The 17,782-nt window shown below is 40.0% G+C and overlaps 1 protein-coding gene across 1 annotated transcript in view; it reads right to left on the reverse strand.

Moving 5' to 3' along the window:
• LOC127446490 (unconventional myosin-X-like) overlaps positions 1-17,782 on the reverse strand; it is a 137,675-nt gene that overhangs the window by 74,832 nt on the left and 45,061 nt on the right. The window contains exon 3 of the mRNA XM_051707456.1: positions 12,297-12,455. Within this exon, the coding sequence (XP_051563416.1) occupies positions 12,297-12,455 (159 nt within the window). The remainder of the gene's footprint in view (positions 1-12,296; positions 12,456-17,782) is intronic.

Here is a 17,782-nt window from a genome sequence, read left to right on the forward strand (position 1 = left end):
CATCACAAAGCCCTGACCTCAATCTGATAGAAAATCTGTGGGCAGAACTGAAAAAGTGTGTGCGAGCAAGGAGGCCTACAAACCTGACTCAGTTACACCAGTTCTGTCTGGAGGAATGGGCCAGAATTCCAGCAACCTTTTGTGAGAAGCTTGTAGAAAGCTACCCAAAACGTTTGACCCAAGTTAAACAATTTAAAGGCAATGCTACCAAATACTAACAAAGTGTATGTAAACTTCTGACCCACTGAGAATGTGATGAAAGAAATATAATCTGTAATAAATCATTCTCTCTACTATTATTCTGTATTTTACATTCTTAAAATAAAGTAGTGATCCTAACTGACCTAACACAGGGAAGTTTTTCTACGATTAAATGTCAGGAATTGTGAAAAACTGAGTTTAAATGTATTTAGATAAGGTGTATGTAAACTTCTGATTTCAACTGTATGTCCGTCTCTGTGGCAGCTGCAGCATCATCAGATGTCAAAATCCTAGAGTGGCACACACTTATTTACACATGTCCAGATCACATGTTTGATCTCTCTCTCACACATACACATACACACACTGGCTGACACAAACTGTAAGAGCATCATCTCAACAATTAGGTCAATTATTTATAACATGTGTTTGTCTCCGTCCTTCAGATGACGTTAAACCGAGGTCCTGTCCAGGGCCGGCCCTAGGCAAAATCATGAAATGGGCCCTCTGGTGTGAAAATTGTCATAACTTTAAAACATTCTAGAATCGCTGCAAACATGATGAGCAGATTTTTTTAATAGAAAGCACTAAAAAAGAAGAACTATACTGTATAGCTCAGTAGATGACAAATAATGTTTCCAATAGCTTTTTTTCCCAACATGAAGATGTTAGTTTAAAATGTACATGCATGCATATGTGTATTTTAGGTGCTGTGACAAGTCACCATTTTATCGCCTTATTTTGATCACCTTTCAACTTTTTTCTAGAAGTACAAATAACTAGTGTCTCAATTAAAATGAGGTAATGGAAACTGCAAGTGTGATAATTACTGGGTAACATTTTACAATAAGGTTTGCATTAGGTATCATTAACAACGTATATTAAAATTTTCCAGCACTTATTAATCTTGGCTAATGTCAATTAATAAAAATACAATTGTTTATTGTTTGTTCATGTTAGTTCATATTGTATTAACTAATGTTAACTTATAAAATATTCAATGTTAAAAATGGACTAGTACAGTATATGTAGAAATTAAAATTAACTAAGATTATTAAGTATTGTTCATTGTTAGTTCATGTTAACTAATGTACAGTAATGTGCAAAAGTTTTAGGCACTTGGGAAAAATGTTGCATGGTGAGGATGTCTTCAAAAATAATGCCATAAATTGTTTTCATTTATCAGTTAACGTCATACAAAATCAAGTAAACCTAAAGCTAAATCAATATTTAGTGTGACCACCTTTGCCTTCAAAACAGCACCAATTTTCCTAGGTATGCCTGGGCACAGTTTTTCTTGGTTGTTGGCAGATAGGATGTTCCAAGCTTCTTGGAGAATTTGCCACAGTTCTTCTATCTATTTCGGCTGTCTCAATTGCTTTTATCTCTTCTTGTAATCCCAGACTGACTCAATATTCAGTGGGAGGCTCTGTGGGGACCATGCCATCTGTTGCAGGGCTCCCTATTCTTCTATTCTATTCTATTTGCAAAAGAAATGTTTGGGAGTCTAAAATGTATATTTCTTAATGACACACTAAAACTGAAAATATAAATAACCATCTTAAGACAAGTGTTTTTGTGAAGCATCTTATGTGCCTAAGACTTCTGCGCAGTACTGTAGTTAACAAATGTTAACAAATAGAACCATAAGTGTTACTCATTAAAAGTAACACAAAATAAGAAAAAGCTGTTTAAAATAGTTTTAGATAGTTTTAATAGTATAGGACACGGCTGACAATGCTTGAAATTCCATTTCAACTACCCACAAACTACAGTATGTGTAAATGTTTATTTAGAGCAACAAAATCAATGAGGACAAAAAGTTGTCCAGAATGTGTGCAGAAGTGAATAAAAGTTAAAACATCTGACAATTGGGGCCTGGGTAGCTCAGTGGTAAAGATGCTGGCTACCACCCCTGGAGTTCGCTAGTTCACTTGTGCTGAGTGACTCCAGCCAGGTCTCCTAAGCAACCAAATTGGCCCGGTTGCTAGGGAGGGTAGAGTCACATGGGGTAACCTCCTAGTGATCGCTATAATGTGGTTCGTTCTCGGTGGGGCGTTTGGTGAGTTGAGCGTGGATGCCGCGGTGGGTGGCGTGAAGCCTCCACACATGCTATGTCTCCGTGGCAACATGTTCAACAAGCCACGTGATAAGATGCACGGGTTGACAATCTCAGATGTGGAGGCAACTGGGATTTGTCCTCCGCCACCCGGACTGAGGCGAATCACTACGTGACCACAAGGACTTAAAAAGCACATTGGGAATTGGCCATTCCAAATTGGGAGAAAAAGGGAGAAAAATCATACAGCTGTGTGTGTGTATGTGTGTTATATTTTAAATAGGGCCTATAAATTCAACACCTCAAAACATATATTTGTAAATAAATGTAAAGAATAAACACATACCTTATAGAGAGCAGAGATCTTTGCAGATATGGTGTAGGGCTTTACCAGTTGTTTAGATCAGTGTTACTATCAGAAATAATTAATAATTTCTGTAGTTATTAATTAATATTTAAATTAATTAATTGGATCTAACTCATTAAAACCTCATATGGGGCTCCAGTAAATGTAGTGTGCTACGTTTAGGAGCAAGTTTGGTTATTAGCAATAATTAATAATTATCAAAGATAATTACTAATTATTAAAATCAATAGAATATTGATGAGAATCAATGTTAGCTTTTTTAATCCTTTAAAATCAACAATTATCAAAGATAATCATTAATTGTTAACATCGATGAAACATTAATTAAAATGAACACTAGCTTATTGATCATTCAAATTCAACAATCATCAAAGATAATTATCAATTATCAAAAATCAATAGAATATTAATAAGGATTAACATTGACGGGGCACCACCCTGGAATCAGGGACTAATAACCAAATATTAAAACAGTCTCAATATTAGATTGTTTTCTCAGGAAAATCAACATCCGAAAAATATCGATTTTCTTGGGGAAAAAACAATGAATGAAAGTTTGAATCCGAGCACTGACATTCCGTCAGCATGACACAGGCGTATGCAAAACAAACCAAAACACTTCTCTTTGTAATATAAGCAAAGTTTATTTATGCAGTAATATCAATTAATAATTAATACAATGCAGTCAATAAACGTCCGACTTACAACTACAAACTAAACAGTGATATGATTAGACATGGAAATCAAAATAATCCTATAACACATAAGGTGTGTGTGTGACAGTGTGTGTGTGTGGTTAGTAAGAGAGAGAGAGAGAGAGAGAGAGAGAGAGATGATTAAGTGACAGCCCTAAAAATTCTTACGATAGCGGGAGAGAAAACAGCTGTGTTCATCACTCAGAGATGCGGTTTTACGAGCGGGGCTCGTAAAAGTCCTGCGTTATTTGACTCTTTAATGGATGAACTCAGTTGCTGTCTCACCCGCGATGGCGAAATTGCACAATCCAATTTGGTTGGACCACAATACAGCAAAACAAATTTGTGATAATTAATACCCTGAGTATTAATAATGAGCGGACATGGCGATCCGTAAACTGTACAAGCAAAAACCTTGAAACACAAGAATAACACACTATAATATTCTATCTCTGCCCAGACGTAAACCTCTTACTTGAATCGCATGAGGACACAGGCAGAATGTGTTTTCCTCCGTCCTTTAACTTTGACCCAGTTCCTTGAGGCTCGTGTGATGACGGGAGGCCGTTTCCTCGCTCTGTTGGCGGGCGGTACGGCTGTTGATTGTCAGCGGGCGGTACGGCTGTTGATTCTCGGCGGGCTGGTGGAGAACTCAGAAATGTCGACTTGATTGAAGATGGAAGAGAAATCTTTAATCTCTTCACTTCTGTAGGCAAACGGATGAAGATGCGAATTGCTCGGTGGTCTCCTTCGGATCCGTTAGAGTTTTTGGTTGAACACAGAGTAATCTCAACTCGTCCAGCGAGATGGAGATTGTATGGCTACAGTTTCAAGTCGGATATTACTTCCTTGTGCCACGAGGTTGCACCGGAGAGCAGCAAAAGCTACGTCTATATTCGGTGAACGAAGTTGCTGGAAGCGAATTCTGGACGCATTTCAGAATTATTTCAACTCCTGATGATGTCATGTTTGAGGGACGTTCTGTTGTGTGCCTCATTCAATAGGAGTTGAGCGCTCGATCCTTTAGTGAGCAAGGCTTCATGGATCTGTAGTCTGTTTTGGACTCCCTTTGTTTGATTTTGGCGCGGTTTTTATCAGTAAAATTTACGACTTAGAAGGTGGGGGCTTGAGTTATGTTTTTATGACTGTGTTAGGCCTGCCTTTGTCTTCTATCTGAATACATGAGGCCCAACATATGGTTTAGTTATTTTCATTTTTTTTTCTCCCCAATTTGGAATGCCCAATTCCCAGTGCGCTCTAAGTCCTCGTGGTGGCATAGCCACTCGCCTCGATCCAGGTGGTGGAGGATGAGTCCTTCCACGCCTTCGCAACTGAGACTGTCAACCCGTGCATCTTATCACATGGCTTGTTGAGCGCGTTACCGCAGAGACATAGCGCGTGTGGATGCTTCACGCCATCCACCGCGGCATCCACGCAAAACTCACCACGCACCCCACCGAGAGCGAACCACATTACAGGGACCACGAGGAGGTTACCCCATGTGACTCTACCCTCCCAAGCAACCGGGCCAATTTGGTTGCTTAGGAGACCTAGCTGGAGTCACTCAGCATGCCCTGGGATTCAAACTCGCAAACTCCAGGGGTGGTAGTCAGCATCTTTACTCGCTGAGCTACCCAGGCCCCCTGGTTTGGTTATTTTCCAGATGAATTGCTCATATTTTCACTCTATGTGAATTTTTTTGCATCTTTATATCGACAGTGTCTGAATTCCTTCCCCAGCAGATTATTCTTGAGAATAAGCCCTAATTAAGCCCTAATGATGTCAAGGGCTGTTTCTGCTATCCTTTACACAAAATAAGCCTCAAAGACTCAAATAGCCACAAAGTAATTATTTACATAATGTATTTCCTGTGTTTCTGTCATCGTGAGCATTATTAAGCAAGGTGTGCGATCTGTGTCTAATAATACTGTGAAAAGAAGCCACGCTCCAGTTCCCAGCAATGCTTTGCGTTATGAATAAATTATGGAGATTAGTGTGCACTGCTTAGCTTTACTTAATGCCGATTTTAGATACACTGATGTTATTTTATTTGTTGTAACTTTCAGTTATTTGTCTTTTAGTGATTATTCAGAGCTCAATTTATACTTAATATGTTGTTTTTAGTTTTCACCATCATTGTGATTTGTATGTTAAATGATCAGGTTAATTTCTGTGGTGAATTTCAAAATAAAAGTCATAGATGTTTCTTAATATTATGACTTCATTTATTTTGCACATGTTTGCATCTTAGGGGGCCCCCCTAGGCCTTAGGCGGCCTTAGGCGGCCACCTGTATCACCTGTAGGACGGGCTGGCCGTGGTCCTGACTCTCTGTGGTCATTAAAAATCCCACAAATTCCCCACATTGGCCCTTATCGATCATGGCCTCCTAATAGTCCCCATCCATTAATTGGCTCTATAACTCTACCCTCTCCTCTCCACCAATAACTTGTGTGTGGTGAGCGTACTGGCGCACTATGGCTGCCATCGCATCATCCAGGTGGATGCTGCACACTGGTTGAGGAGAGTCCCCTGTTCATTATGTAAAGCGCTCATTCATTCATTCATTCATTCTTTTGTGGCAGCTTATTTTTGAAGGTTAATTTAAATGGATAGTTCACCCCAAAATAGAAAATCATTTACTCACCTTCATGTTGTTTCAAAACCTATGACCTTCTTTCTTCTGTGGAATACTAATATTAGTGTTTACTAATGTTAGGAACACTGAATGTGTCTCAGTCACCATTCACTTTCATTGCATCTTTTTTCCATACAGTAAAAGTGAATGGTGACTGGAACTGTTATTTTGTTTAACATCTCCTTTTTGTGTTCCATGGAGGAAAGAAAGTCATACTGCAATAACATGAGGGTTGCAATGATACAACCCCGCAAAATACTGCAATGATGATTTTTTTTATTTATTTTTTTTATTTAAAACATTTTAATTTTTGGGTGAACTATCCCTTAAAGAACAGATGATTTATAGTCTGCTCTTAAATTTAGTTATTCACCTTTTCAATCAAACTCAGAGGTATTTTATTTTATTCCTTAATTATGTAAATCTGTCTACTACACAGCTGTAGTTTACATTTGACAGTCCCCAATGGATATTTAGTCTAAATAGTTTGTTAAAGTGACATAAAACCACTTCAGTATGGAACAGTTCTCCTGAGCTTTTGAGACTGTTATATCATTATATGTTACCTTTATATCTTCTATGTTGATCCACAATTGTATTTGGTCAGATCTGTTAACTCATTCGTAGTAAGAATGGATGCCGTCTGTGATTCAGAGACTACAATTTATACTGTGTCTATATAAAACGAAACAGTCTCCACCTGTCCATAAATCTAGAAACTCTTAAAGGAATTTTCCGGGTGAAATACAAGCCAAGCTCAATCGACAGCATCTGTGGTACAATGCTGATTACCACAAAAAATTATTTTGACTCGTTTCTCCTTTTCTTTAAAAAAAGCAAAAGTCGAAACTGCAGTGAGGCACTTACAACGGAAGTGAATGGGGCCAATTTTTTAAGGGTTTAAAGGCAGAAATGTGAAGCTAATAATTTTATAAAAGTACTTACATTCATTCTTCTGGTAAAACTCATGTATTATTGTTGCTGTAAAATTGTTTAAATCATAATTTTTACAGTCATTTTAGGGTTTTAGGGTTTGTTGACATTACAACTTAACATGGCAATGAAGTTTGCAAAAACTTTACACAGAAAAGGTTAGCAAGCGATTTTATCACACTAAACTCATGTTAACATGAATATATAATATTGTTTATGTCTTGTGGCTATACTTTTGAAACAGTGAGTATTTTAATTTTCAAAAATTGTCCCCATTCACTTCCATTGTAAGTGCCTCACTGTAACCCAGATTATTGCTTTTTTTTAAGAAACGGAGGGACGAGTCAAAATTAATTTTAGTTGTATTGGAAGCCTAAGTGGTAATTCTCGCAGATTACTTGTAGTAGCATCACGTCATTCATTCATTAATTTCTGGCATCTAATCCAATCATTATCTAGCCTATGCCTTATAAGGACTGTAACGTAGCTGGCAGTGACAGGCAGGAACAGACAATGACGATGATGATGTGAAGAACCCAAGTGCATTTATTTACATAAGTGATAACCAAAAACGTGAATCCAAAACATAAACGACTTGACTTGACTTCGTTACACAAAACAATGTTACATTAACAATACCTGACAAGAGACAATGGCAAACATGAGGGCTTAAATACACAGACATGGGTAACAAGACATCCAATGAACAGACAGAACTATAAACAAGATAACAAGACTATTAAACTAAACCAAAGACAAACTAGAACTGGTAACGAATAAACAAGGCAATAAACCAATGAAAACAAGACACATGAATATGGAGGGAAACATGAAATCACATGACCAGGGAACCACATGACAAGAAAAAGGAACAGGAACTAAACTTTCAAAATAAAAGACATGAAAAACATAAACAAACACACACAACTCTAACATATCCCCCCCTCTAGCGGCAGCTCCCAATGCTGCAAAACAAAAACACAAAGTTCAAGAGGGAGCTGGGGGGGGGGACCATGGTGACTTGATGTGTTACGTGGCAGGACATGGAAACATGGTGAAACAAGGTGTGGGGCATGGTCTGTTGAAAACATGGAGCATGAGACCAGGGCGGAGCCTGTGGGGGCGGAGCCATGAGAGGCTCGAGGGGTGGAGCCATGGAAGGCAGAGCCGTGAGAGGCTCGAGGGGCAAAACCATGGAGAACTGGATACCCGGAGAGTAGCCGAAGACTCGAAGGGCCAGGGTGGAGACGGAGGCAGGGAGGACCAAGGCAGCACCGGAGGCTCGGAGGAGCAAGGCGGAGCTGGGGGATCGGAAGACTGAGGCAGAGCCAGTGGTGCTGAGGACCAAGGCAGAGCCGTAGGGAAGGAGGTCCCCGGTGGAGCTGAAGGATCGGAGAGACGAGGCGTAGCCAGAGGATCGGAGAGCCAAGGTGGAGCCAGGTGACCGACAGACCAAGGAGGAGCTGGAGGGACGAGGGACCCTGGTAAAGCCGACAGGCTGAAGGACTGTGGTGGAACCAAGAGAATGTAGAGCTGAGGTGATGTCGAGGGATCGACAGGTCTCAAAGAGTCAGAGGTTCGTAATTTTTCCGTGTCTGGGATTTCTCAGAAGTTGATGATCAAGCTGGTGGCTTGGGGGCAACCGGCTGATCAGGAGAACTCAAGGGTGGGCACAAGGGCAGGAACCAATTCCAACTCAAATAGCCCAGAGAGCGATGGCTCTGGAACAGACGAGGCTTGCAACACTGGCTCTGTGATGGACGAGGCTTGCAACGCTAGTTCGTTGGCCGTGGCAGACGTGGGCGTTGGCTCATTGACCGTGGCAGGCTTGGGCGTTGGCTCGTTGACCGAGCCATGACATGGAACTCTGGCTCGGCGGCCATGACGTGGAACTCTGGCTCGACGGCCATGACGTGGAACTCTGGCTCGGCGGCCATGACGTGGGATGCTGGCTCGGCGGCCATGACGTGGGACGCTGGCTCGTCGACCATGACGTGGGACTCTGATGTGGTGGCTATGACTTTGGGCTGAGGTGTGGTGAGTGCTGTGGAGTTCCTCATCCGCAATTCCAACAGTGAACGAAGAACCACTCAGCATAAGAGCATAGTCAATGTAGTCAATAAGAGTCCCTGGAACAGTTCCTTCAGGCACAAGATAATTCAAAAAGTCATTCAAACCATTTCGAAAAATGTCCTTTGGGGCCACCTCATTAAAATCCACAAGGTAGCAAAGACCACAAAACAGCGTGACATAATCCTCCAGGGGACGATTTCCCTGGCGTAAACAAAGAAGCTGGATTGCCGGGTTCATTTTGGTCGGTCAGGTATTCTGTAACGTAGCTGGCAGTGACAGGCAGGAACAGACAATGACGATGATGATGTGAAGAACCCAAGTGCATTTATTTACATAAGTGATAACCAAAAACGTGAATCCAAAACATAACAAAACATAAACGACTTGACTTGACTTGACTTGACTTCATTACACAAAACAATGTTACATTAGCAATACTTGACAAGAGACAATGGCAAACATGAGGGCTTAAATACACAGACATGGGTAACAAGACAACCAATGAACAGACAGAACTATAAACAAGATAACAAGACTATTAAAGGAGACCTATTATGCCCCTTTTTACAAGATGTAATATAAGTCTCAGGTGTCCCCAGAATATGTCTGTGAAGTTTCAGCTCAAAATACCCCACAGATAATTTATTATACCATGTTGTAAATGCCTCTTTTTGGGTGGAATCAAAAACACACTGTTTTCGTGTGTGTCTCTTTAAATGCAAATGAGCTGCTGCTCCCCGCCCCCTTTCTGGAAGAGGGCTGTGCCTTTACAGCTCGTGCTACAGATCCTATAGCAACAACAAATCAGAACCAATATGACTGACACCGTAAATACCAGAGTTCAGCCATATATGTATGAGTAACCGTAAACAACGCAAAACATAGGCATTTTAGAGCTTAGGATAATGCTTCTTATGTAGAAAATCACTTCCTGGCCTCCATCTGCATTTCACGCCACAGCAACGCAGTGACATGACATCATGTGCAAACAAGCTATAACAACATAGCTCTGGTCTCCGTGAATACAATCAGAGATAATGGTAACTTTAGCTGCATTAGACATGGAATCAGCTAACAAGCACATTCGGAAAGGCGATTTGCAAACATTCACAAAATATAAAGTGCGATACTTACATCTTCAGGATATAAAGCTGGAACACGAACAGTTGGTACTGATCCATGCTTGAGAGTCACATTTTTTGAAAATCATGCTTTATATTGACCCTCATTCACAAAGCAGTCCGGTGTAAAATGATTTGCACAAACATACACAAATTTTGGTGTGTTTTGGGGCACATTTTCTTCAAAAACAAAACTTGTCCACTGCGTCTTCAGTGGCTCTGATGCCGGGAGTACATGAAGACACTTCTGTTCACTTTTACAGCCAACAACAGAACACTTATGATGCTTACGAAGCTGAGACATTATTCTTCTCACCGTAGCTGCTCCAGCGTGGAAAAAAATGGCAGACTGTGTGTCGATCACTCAGGGGAGGATCTATGATAATAGGGTGGAGTCCGTCACCAGTCGTGGGCGATACGAAAATCAGTCATTTTGAGACACTGTTTTTGATTAATAGAAATATAAGAAAGAGGAGTGGGTGGACTTTTAACATTGTACGGTGGTTGTTTACACACACTGCTGATTCACATTTATGTTCAAACACCATGTAAAAGTGAATTTTGCATAATAGGTCCCCTTTAAACTAAACCAATGACGAACTGATAACGAGTAAACAAGACAATAAACCAATGAAAACAAGACACATGAACATGGAGGGAAACATGAAATCACATGACCAGGGAACCACATGACATGAAACAGGAATTAAACTTTCAAAATAAAAGACATGAAAAACATAAACAAACACACCTAACCCTGACAAGGACACAGCTGTGTCACATTGCTTGTTACGCCACATTGCTTTCACCTACTGCCTCCCCAACACCACTAGTTTAGGTCCTGTCCTGCTGTGGGGGGGGGGTGTCAGCTACTCTCCCCTGCCGTCATCACCTTCTGGCAGGTTCTGATGGTTCAAGAGAGAAACCTGACGCTGAACCATAGGACGGGGCTTACGCCAAGGGAAACGAATCTATCACTAACTCATGTTATTCCATACTATCGAATTCTCTGAGAGAAATTTACAAATGCTGTCGATTGAGCTTAACTTGTACTGAACCCAGAGTATTCCTTTTACATCTTAAACTCTACTGCTAAAGAAAGTATGTTGCATCATTGTCTTCCATTATGTGCAACACATAGGCCTACAGCACATATCTCTTAACGTCTCCAAATTGATACGTAAATAAATAAATAAATGAAAGAATAACAATTAGTGTTTCATGACTGATTATAGGTAAGCAAAATTAGATTTATGTTGCTCACCAATCCAATTTGAGATCTAATTATCTAAATTTAAAAACAAACTTCAAATGTAAACAGTCAAGCTTGATCTAATTTTAATGTAAATATCTGGGCTAAGGATAAACTCAGCTTTAAACAATTGAAATAAAACAGTGCTCTAACAGTAGCTGGAACATTTGGGCTATCATTGCATTGTTTCAATAAATCCTGTATCATATTAGTTTCTTTGGAAATCCCAGTTTGAATTACATTAGCTTTCTGATGTTTTTCTTGAAGTTCTAAGGAACACGCTTTAATCAAACAGGGTTTCCTTTTAGCCTCTGACTGAGATGTTTTGATTTAATATCACTCTGCTACACTAAGGCAGGAAATTCTGGTTCCTCTCACAACCAATCAGAGAGCTGTCCACTCTCGAACTCAGAATCGAAAACAACACAGGATTGATTACACAGGAAAGACAGAGAGAGCTCTTATGTGCTAACTGCCACCCTGACCTACTTTACAGAAAATACATACATGAAGCATAGAGAAGATCCCTGGTGACAAATGTGAAAACCTAAAATCACTGATATTGACAATAATCATTAATAGTAACAGAAGAACCCATGTAAATAACAGGGGGATAACAGGGAGAACAGGGTTTTCTATTTTTGGAGTGATGGTCAAGGTTGCCATGTCTGTATTACAAAGAAAACTGCACTTGGTTTCAACTTCACCTCACTTTAAGGGTCATGACATGAAATGTCACAAGCTGGACTCACACATTAGCATTACTGCGCAATGTGTCAGAGTGGATGTCCACTCGGCCACGGCTCTGACTAATCCATCCTTTGTAATATGCTCTTATTGACACACTGAAGACAAATCCTATTCCAGCACAATAACATGATGATGTGCATATCACAAATCTGAGATGCATAAAGGTCTCCAGGAGCATTAGGATGTCAAGTGTCTGTAAGATGCTTACATAGATGTTGTCTTTCTGGTATCGCTGATGAAGGTTGTGCATGATGGCAGCCTCATGGAGCTCTGCCAATGTGGACATGTCCTCCACACCATCAATGCTGCTCTGGTGCATGGGAGACACCTTTTCCCTGTTGACCTCCACCTGCTGCAGGTACACAACCTGAAACAGAGAAACAGATAGAAAGTGGGCTTTTGGGTTTAACACAGGAATCTTCATAGTTTTCTGGGGCTCAGGCCATTGAAGTCCTACTACAGGTCCTATGAAGACAAGGTTCAAAATCACCTTTCCTTGCTTCTTTAAGGAGGAGTTGAGGTTTCTTACTCGTCAAGGAGCGCAAGGCCAGCAGTCTCTTTCTCAAGTTAAACATTTATTTACACACAGAAAAAATACAAAACAGAGAAAAATCCTTGTAATTCAATTAGCCAATACTTCCAAAAAAGTGCTTGAGTATCGCTCCAATTCCTTTGTGAAACCTTACATGTCTTAAATCCACACAATATTTTTTCTTAGGTTCAGACGGTAAGATAACTGTTTCTCTTTCTCCTCCTCTGTACTTCAAATTTTTAAACCCAAACAAGTATCTCTGGTCTATAAATAAGTTTCAAATAAAGGATTCAATAATACAGAACTGTACATGGATGCAGAAACAAACCATAGATTAATATTCATCTTGATATTGTTAATTTACAAATTCCAATAAAATCACTTTTGACTGAACATTGTTTCAAATGAATTATTTAGAACCAATGAAATAATAATGTATAATACAAATTGAAAAGCATATTGATTTGGCTATTACAGGCCCCATAGACCCCTGTTAAAGACACCTGGTTTAACAAAATAAACCTGCACAGACACACATATATATACAAACACACAGGCACAGATGCATGTGTAGTATATCCAAAAAAGTCTAGGGAGTCCTTACTGGGTCATTTTTAAGGGAATGCCTGCAGTTGAATAATGCATTAGTCAGACAGAGTGGTTCCTTCTGAATTGAGATTTTCTGTTCCTTAGAATTTCAGAATGTAGAGACCTTTTCTACACCATTTATACCTATGTATAAATGTGCCTGACTTTCTGACAAAAACACCAGACATTTTGACAATCAGAGTACAGTGTGGCCTAGTTAAAACACAGCAAAGGAAGTAAGGGAACTCTTAATAATTAAAATAAATGTATAGCTGTGTTCATGGGTGGAGGGGGTCACGTTAAATGTGGTTTTAAATATGTAATGTGTCATTGCCACTGTTTGAGATAGAGCAGTATGTTTATAACTGTGAAAATGAAATGGACTTTGCAGTGATTCAACGTTTACACCTACAGTAGCTTTACACCTACTAATTCATGCAACAATCTAATTAGCCAGTCGTGTGGCAAAAGTGTAATGCATATAATCATGCAAATACAGGTCAGGAGCTTCAGTTAATGTTCACATCAAACATCAGAATGGGGAAAAAATTTGATCTCAGTGATTTCGACTGTGGCATGATTGTGACTGTCAGACGGGCTGGTTTGAGTATTTCTGTAACTGCTGATCTCCTGGCATTTTCATGCACAATAGTCTCTAGAGCAGTGGTTCCCAACCCTGTCCTGGAGGCCCCCCATCACTGCACATTTTGTATATCTGCCTTTTCTGACACACCCAATTCAGGTCTTGGAGTCTCCACCGACGAGCTGATGAGTTGAATCAGGTGTATTTGTTTTGTGAGATATCCAAAATGTGTTGGGAGGCCTTCAGGAACGGGGTTGGGAACCACTGCTCTAGAGTTTACTAAGAATGGTGCCAAAAACAAAAAAACATCCAGTGAGCGACAGTTCCATGGACAGAAATGCCTTGTTGATGAGAAAGGTCAACGGAGAATGGCCAGACTGGTTAAAGCTGACAGAAAGGCTATGGTAACTCAGATATAACCACTCTGTACAATTGTAGTGAGCAGAATAGCATGCACAACATGTCGAACCTTCAGGCAGATGGGCTTCAACAGCAGAAGACCAAATCGAGGCTATATTGTTCCTAATAAAGTGCTCAGTGAGTGTATTTGTATTTTTTAGCTCCCGATCTTGCAAATCGGTTCTGATTGCTAGGTTGTGCAGGAAAAAGCAGACTACCACAATCTAGCATACTCTATTGGGACTGTACAGCATCACTCCACCATTGTGATTCGGAAACCTGAATCAGCTATTACAGGCCAAAACAGACTCTACAATACAAACATCAATGCGTAGTGGATGAATAATCATGTAAAATATGCAAGTTTGAGAATGCAGACAATTCTAGCTATGCAAGCTCAATTTTGTGCGTAGTTGTGTTCTAAAATGTGTCAGACCACAATTCCTAACACAACGCAAGTACATGTTGCATTCTCAATTTTGCCACAAAGGCAAGTGTGACAAGGAGGAGGGTGGAGCCAGGCCGTAAGGATACACACCCGGCCCTGAATCGGGCTAATCAGCCGGGAGGGGGATAAAGACGAGCCAGAGGTGGCAATTCGGGAGAGAGAGAGAGAGCCACATGTGGCCCTGTTTATGTGTCTATGTGTTTGTGTTTAAGTTTATTCAAGTTGACGTTGACTGCTCAGCCAGTTCCTGCCTCCTCCTTGCCCATCTTTACCCCGTTACAGCAAGTTAGAGGAAGTTTTCTCTTTCAAGTCAACTAATATAATGGCTGAGCAATACTTTACTTGCATAAAGTATGTTTCTGGCCTAAAACGCCAAAAGTGCACTTGACTACACTGTGCATCTGGATATACTCTATGTCGATGCCTAATAGTTATAAAGCTCTTTTCCATCTTTTGATGAATTACTGCTGCCATAATCACTAGAAAATGTACACAAATACTCTTTTAAATAAAATTTGTTTACATATACAAAACTGGTACTAATAGCATGACATTAATTGTGCAAAGCAAAAAGAGCTGAATTTTATGAATCAAGCACCTAATTTACATAGAAAGAAGGAATGTTTGTGCTGAAGTAAATGACAATGACGTAATTTAAAGCGCCCTAGCATTATTTCAACGCTGAATGCGCCTGGTTAAAGGTTAAAGGTTTTTGTTCTGAAATTCTACACACAAAAATGGCGCAACTGTGAATATGTCCATCTATGTTTTTTTGAGTGGGCTGCACAAAAAGGAAAGACTGAAACATGCACTGCTCCCTCTCTTCCTCTCTCTCACTCTCTCCTTCACATTCTGTCTATTTAAGTTCTGCTGAAACCTCACTATTGTGGTGCCCATTGCCATGGCAACCAGAGAGCATAGCCCAGCCCATGAATAGCTGAGATACTGATAGATTAAGAATCAATACAGCCACTAATGTGTGTGTGTGTGTGTGTGTACATGTTTATCCTACATTGTGGGGACCAAATGTCCACACAAGGATAGTAAAACCTGAGATCACCTACCTTGTGGGGCCAAGCCAGCGTTCCCACAAGGGAAATGGCATATTAAACATACTAAATGATGTTAATTTAAAATGCAAAAAGGTTTCTGTGAGGGTTAGGTTTAGGGGTAGAGTTAGGGGATAGAATTTATTGTTAGATCGGTATAAAATCCATAAAATGCATGGAAGTCTATGGAGAGTCCCCACAATGATATAAAAACAAGTTTGTGTGTGTGTGTGTGTGTGTACATGTTTATACTACATTGTGGGGACCAAATGTCCCCACAAGGATAGTAAAACCTGAGATCACCTACAGTTGAAGTCAGAAGTTTACACACACCTTAGTCAAATACATTTAAACTCAGTTTTTCACAATTCCTGACATTTAATCGTAGAAAACATTCCCTGTCTTAGGTCAGTTAGGATCACTACTTTATTTGATTTTTTATGTCAGAATAATAGTAAAGAGAATTATTTATTTCAGCTTTTATTTCTTTCATCACATTCCCAGTGGGTCAGAAGTTTACATACAATTTGTTAGCATTTGTTAGCATTGCCTTTAAATTGTTTAACTTGGGTCAAATATTTTGGTTAGCCTTCCACAAGCTTCTCACCTTTCTCAAAAGGTTGCTGGAATTCTGGCCCATTCCTCCTGACAGAACTGGTGTAACTGAGTCAGGTTTGTAGGCCTCCTTGCTCACACACGCTTTTTCAGTTGTGCCCACAGATTTTCTATCAGATTGAGGTCAGGGCTTTGTGATGGGCACTCCAGTACCTTGACTTTGTTGTCCTTAAGCCATTTTGTCACAACTTTGGAGGCATGCTTGAGATCATTGTCCATTTAGAAGACCCATTTGCGACTGAGCTTTAACTTCATGGCTGATGTCTTGAGATGTTGCTTCAATATATCCACATAATTTTCCTTCCTCATGATGCCATCTATTTTGAGAAATGCACCAGTCCCTCTTGCAGCAAAGTACCCCCACAACATAATGCTACCATCCCCATGCTTCACGGTTGGGATGGTGTTCTTCAGCTTGCAAGCCTCACCCTTTTTCCTCCAAAGATAACGATGGTCATTATGGTAAAAAAGTTCAATTTTTGTTTCATCAGACCAGAGGAAATTTCTCCAAAAAGTAAGATCTTTGTCCCCATGTGCACTTGCAAACTATAGTCTGGCTTTTTTATGGTGGTTTTTGAGCATTGGCTTCTTCCTTGCTGAGCAGCCTTTCAGGTTATGTTGATATAGGACTCGTTTTACTGTGGATATAGATACTTGTCTACCTGTTTCCTCCAGCATCTTCACAAGGTCCTATGCTGTTGTTCTGGGATTGATTTGCACTTTTCGCACCAAACTCCGTTCATCTCTAGGAGATAGAATCCGTCTCCTTCCTGAGAGTTATGATGGCTGCGTGGTCCCATGGTGTTTATCCTTGTGTACAATTGTTTATACAGATGAACGTGGTACCTTCAGGCATTCGGAAATTGCTCGAAAGGATGAACCAGACTTGTGGAGGTCTACAATTTTTTTTCTGAGGTCTTGGCTGATTTCTTTTGATTTTCCCATGATGTCAAGCAAAGAGGAACTGAGTTTGAAGGTAGGCCTTAAAATACATCCACAGGTAGACCTCCAATTCAGTACACCTCCTATCAGAAGCTAATTGGCTATTTGTCTAAACACTTGACATCATTTTCTGGAATTTCCCAAGCTGCTTAAAGGCACGGTTAACTTAATGTATGTAAACTTCTGACCCACTGGGATTGTGATATAGTCAATTAAAAGTGAAACAATCTGTCTGTAAACTATTGTTGGAAAATTACTCGTGTCATGTTCAAAGTAGATTTCCTAAACGACTTTCCAAAATGATATTTTGCTAATATGAAATCTGTGGAGTGGTTAAAAAATTAATTTGAATGACTTCAACCTAAGTGTATGTAAACTTCTGACTTCAACTGTACCTTTTGGGGCCCAGCCAGCAGTCCCCATGAGGGAAATGGCTTAGTAAACATTCTAAACTATGTTTTTTTGAAAATGTAAAAATGCAAAAAGGTTTCTGTGAGGGTTAGGTTTAGGGGTAGGGTTAAGGTTAGGGTTAGGGGAT

The sequence above is a fragment of the Myxocyprinus asiaticus genome, chromosome 9 (assembly GCF_019703515.2).
Source record: "Myxocyprinus asiaticus isolate MX2 ecotype Aquarium Trade chromosome 9, UBuf_Myxa_2, whole genome shotgun sequence".
Taxonomy (NCBI): Eukaryota; Metazoa; Chordata; class Actinopteri; order Cypriniformes; family Catostomidae; genus Myxocyprinus; species Myxocyprinus asiaticus.